At 53.3% G+C, this 4,795-nt stretch overlaps 1 protein-coding gene across 1 annotated transcript; it reads right to left on the reverse strand.

The window, feature by feature from the left end:
* Positions 1 to 1,627: 1,627 nt before the first annotated feature.
* LOC140400096 (insulinoma-associated protein 1a-like) lies at positions 1,628 to 3,495 on the reverse strand. The gene has a single exon (XM_072489570.1). The coding sequence runs from the start codon at positions 3,220 to 3,222 to the stop codon at positions 2,164 to 2,166; it is 1,059 nt and encodes a 352-aa protein (XP_072345671.1). The 5' UTR covers positions 3,223 to 3,495; the 3' UTR covers positions 1,628 to 2,163.
* Positions 3,496 to 4,795: the final 1,300 nt, after the last annotated feature.

The following is a 4,795-nucleotide window of genomic DNA, read 5'->3' on the forward strand; positions in this document are numbered from 1 at the left end:
TTAGGTGGATTGGCCGTGCTAAATTGCCCCTTAGTGTACAAAGATGTGCAGGTTAGGTGGATTGGCCGTGCTAAATTGTCCCTTAATGTCCAAAGATGTGCAGGTTAGGTGGATTGGCCGTGCTAAATTGCCCCTTAGTGTCCAAAGATGTGCAGGTTAGGTGGATTGGCCGTGCTAAATTGTCCCTTAGTGTCCAAAGATGTGCAGGTTAGGTGGATTGGCCGTGCTAAATTGTCCATTAGTGTCCAAAGATGTGCAGGTTAGGTGGATTGGCCGTGCTAAATTGCCCCTTAGTGTCCAAAGATGTGCAGGTTAGGTGGATTGGCCGTGCTAAATTGCCCCTTAGTGTCCAAAGATGTGCAGGTTACATGGATTGGCCGTGCTAAATTGTCCCTTAGTGTCCAAAGATGTGCAGGTTAGGTGGCTTGGCCGTGCTAAATTGTCCCTTAATGTCCAAAGATGTGCAGGTTAGGTGGATTGACCATGCTAAATTACCCCTCAGTGTCCAAAGATATGCAGGTTAGGTGGATTGGCCGTGCTAAATTGTCCCTTAATGTCCAAAGATATGCAGGTTAGGTGGATTGGCCGTGCTAAATTGCCCCTCAGTGTCCAAAGATATGCAGGTTAGGTGGATTGGCCGTGCTAAATTGCCCCTCAGTGTCCAAAGATGTGCAGGTTAGGTGGATTGGCCGTGCTAAATTACCCCTCAGTGTCCAAAGATGTGCAGGTTAGGTGGATTGGCCGTGCTAAATTACCCCTCAGTGTCCAAAGATGTGCAGGTTAGGTGGATTGGCCGCGCTAAATTGCCCCTTATTGTCCAAAGATGTGCAGGTTAGGTGGATTGGCCGTGCTAAATTGCCCTTAGTGTCCAAAGATGTGCAGGTCAGGTGGATTGGCCGTGCTAAATTGTCCCTTAGTGTCCAAAGATGTGCAGGTTAGGTGGATTGGCCGTGCTAAATTGTCCCTTATTGTCCAAAGATGTGCAGGTTAGGTGGATTGGCCGTGTTAAATTGCCCCTTAGTGTCCAAAGATGTGCAGGTTAGGTGGATTGGCCGTGATAAATTGTTCCTTAGTGTCCAAAGATGTGCAGGTTAGGTGGATTGGCCGTGCTAAATTGTCCCTTAGTGTCCAAAGATGTGCAGGTTAGGTGGATTGGCCGTGTTAAATTGCCCCTTAGTGTCCAAAGATGTGCAGGTTAGGTGGATTGGCCGTGATAAATTGTTCCTTAGTGTCCAAAGATGTGCAGGTAAGGTGGATTGGCCGTGCTAAATTGCCCCTTAGTGTCCAAAGATGTGCAGGTTAGGTGGATTGGCCGTGCTAAATTGTTCCTTAGTGTCCAAAGATGTGCAGGTTAGGTGGATTGGCCGTGCTAAATTACCCCTCAGTGTCCAAAGATGTGCAGGTTGGGTGAGGTTACAGGGATAGGGTAGGGGGGGGGTGGGGAGAAGGATGCTCTTTCAGAGGGTCGTGCAGACCCGATGGGCCGAACAGCCTCCTCCAGCCCTGTAGAGATTCTCCCCCCGCCCCCCCCCCCCCCCGCGAATCCAGTCAGTGCGACCCCACCTTCCCGAGGCCCCACCTTCCCCAGCCACCTCCCACCGACGAGGAATCACCGACAGCAGGCGAATCAAACTCTTGGGTGTTTTATTCAAAAATAGCCGACAGAAAGAAGGGAAGTTTCACCGCAAGCTGCCACGGGTGGCAGGCACTCCTTCGCCATTGTTAAGAGAATATAATAATAATTATTATTTTCTTCAGACAGACTTAGAAAGTCGTTGCAAAAATACAAAATTCAGCTGTACAAAAATGGTATTTTTCGCTCGCCTCCCACCCCAGTGTACAGGAAAAAGAAGGTCTCTGAACAATCGCAAGAAGATAAAAATCAACCAAACAAAATAGGGCAAAATATAAATAAATTATATAATTTATACGTCAAACTCTTAAACAGAAAATATCGAGCTGGCAAACCTTTCTCTCTCTCGACTTTTTGTTTCATGAAAGATTTAATCACGCTATTTCTTCCATCTCTTTTCATTTTCACGCACGCTCGCTCTCACACACACACACACACACACACACACACTGAATAAATAAATACGGAAGGCAACGGGGTCCAGCGTCTGTGTTTCAGTGTCCATCCTCATTTCACATCACTGCGTCCACTCAGGAGCGAGCTGGAGGAGGATGTCCCAAGACAGGGCTCAGCCCCGAGCAGGTTAGCTGCAGTCCAGATTGAGGGCGGGCGAAGGAAACGGCGGCGGCGACGCCCGCCTTGGCGAGCTGGCCCGAGGGCCGGTGGAGGAACCGCTGGCTGCCGGGCAACAGCACTGAGGGTCGGTGGGTGGCCGCGTGCTTCCTGAGGTACGCCTGCCGCCGGAATTTCTTACCGCAGAGCAAGCAGTCGAACAGTTCCTCCTCCAAAGCGGGGTACTCGCACGGCCGGGCCGAGGGGTCATCGCTCTCGCGCTCGGCTTTGGCCCGGCCCTTGCCGCTGTCCTTGGCCGCCTCCGGCCCTTGGGGGGCGCCCGGGTTCCGGGGTTTGTGCCAGCGGCAATGGGAAGCCAGGTTGGCCGGGCAGCTGAAGACCTTGTCGCACACGGGGCAGCGGTACTCCACCCGGACGATTTGGGAGCACTGGTGCTGAGCCAGCGATAGGGCATCGGGGTACCCCTCCTTGCACAGCTGGCAGATGAACTCGCCCAGGGGCTGGTCGCCGAGCTTGGGCTGCCGACATTCCGTCAGCTCTTCGGTGATCCTCAGGCCCAGGACCGGCGAGGTGGTCAACTCGTCTCGGCGGCTCTTCCTCTCCACCCTGGGCCTCTTGTCCGTTTTGGCTTTGGCAGCAGGGGGCTGCCTCTTGACGGCTTGGATGACGGCGCAGTCGGAGCCCATCCTCGCCTCCTCGCCCGGCACCAAGGCCCCAAAGACGGCTCCGCCCAGCGACGAGGCCAGCGACGACGGGCTGGGGAAGGACGCGGCCAGGACGGGCGAGCTGGAGTTGACGGGCCGCCCCGGGGAGCCGGGGCGCCCGCTGACCGGCCTGTTGGGGCTGCGAGCCCGGGCGCAGGGGGAGCTGGGCATCCCGTAGCCGGCGGAGGAGGCCGGCTGCCCCCATGGAGAAGGCGCCGCTTCCGGGAAGCTCCATTCCTCTTCGGCGCTGCGTACTCTGTAGGAGACGAGGGCAGTCCTCTTCGTTCTCTTCACCAGGAATCCTCGGGGCATGTTTGACGTGTGCGACAAAGAACAAAAATGTTTTTAAAACCCCGACAGCCTGCAAGTAAGTGCCCTCAGCTCTGATCCTTGGCAGGAGTGAGGACTTTAAGCAGCAATCCTCACTTTAAACTGTTTGAGCCCTACACAGTTCAGGCTATTTAAAGGCCCCACAATCCCATTGTCTGGTCCAGCTCAAGCAGATGGCTTGGGACGAAGAACCAATCAGACAAGGAGGGTAATCTGATCTAAGACAGACTGACAAGTTTCCCAGGAGACACCAGATGTACCTGTTCTAGCGCGTGTTTGCTCCCCATTATGTAAATGCCGATGAGGGTGCCACACGTTCAGCCTGTCCTTTTGTCCTGATTCTATTGAGGGCACGCGTGCCGGCCTTTTGTCCCGAATTCAATAGAGGCAGGGAATGAAAGCGAGAGAGAGAGAGAGAGAGAGAGGCAAGGGGTCGCCTAACGTCTCCGAACACGCCTGGCCTAACCCGACTACCTCTATTGTTCGCGGCCGATCAGGCTCAGACCCCAGGCCCGTCTGAGTCACACAAAGCAAAGAGCAGGAGAGGGAGAGAAAGAAAGAAAGTGGGAGAGATTGACAGAGCGAGAGAGGTTGAGAGAGCGAGAGAGAGGAAAGAGACAGAAAGCGAGCGATACCTGTAGACTGAGAGGAAGAAAAGTGGGAAAGTGAGAGAGAGAGAGGGACTGGCTCAGAGAGAGAGAGAGAGGGGGGCTGAGAGGAAGAGAGACTGATAGGCAGAGTCTGACAGAGTGAGAGAAGAGAGAGTGAAAGGGAGAGAGAGAGAGAGACAGAGAGTGAGATACAGACTGAGAGAGGATCGGCAGAGTGATATAGAGACTGGCAGAGTGAGAGGACAGAGTGAAGATAATTAAACTTATAAAACAATACAGCGCAGTACAGGCCCTTCGGCCCACGATGTTGCACCGAAACAAAAGCCATCTAACCTACACTATACCATTATCATCCATATGTTTATCCAATAAACTTTTAAATGCCCTCAATGTTGGCGAGTTCACTGCTGTAGCAGGTAGGGCATTCCACGGCCTCACTACTCTTTGCGTAAAGAACCTACCTCTGACCTCTGTCCTATATCTATTACCCCTCAGTTTAAAGTTATGTCCCCTCGTGCCAGCCATTTCCATCCGCGGGAGAAGGCTCTCACTGTCCACCCTATCTAACCCTCTGATCATCTTTATTATTGTCGCAAGCAGGCTTACATTAACGCCGCAATGAAGTTACTGTGAAAAGCCCCTCGTCGCCACATTCTGGCGCCTGTTCGGGTACACGGAGGGAGAATTCAGAATGTCCAATTCACCCAACAAGCACGTCTTTCGGGACTTGTGGGAGGAAACCGGAGCACCCGGAGGAACCCCACGCAGACACGGGGAGAACGTGCAGACTCCGCACAGGCAGTGACCCAAGCTGGGAATCGAACCTGGGACCGTGGTGCTGTGAAGCTACAGTGCTAACCACTGTGCTACTGTGCCGCCCATTATAGAGACTGACAGAGAGAGAGGACAAACAGTGATATAGAGACTGAGAGAGAGAGGGGGAT

The sequence above is a fragment of the Scyliorhinus torazame genome, chromosome 24, assembly GCF_047496885.1.
Source record: "Scyliorhinus torazame isolate Kashiwa2021f chromosome 24, sScyTor2.1, whole genome shotgun sequence".
NCBI lineage: Eukaryota > Metazoa > Chordata > Chondrichthyes > Carcharhiniformes > Scyliorhinidae > Scyliorhinus > Scyliorhinus torazame.

Excerpts from the sequence above, each read along its gene's own strand:
- LOC140400096 (XM_072489570.1), bottom strand. The coding sequence starts at position 3,222 with ATGCCCCGAGGATTCCTGGTGAAGAGAACGAAGAGGACTGCCCTCGTC.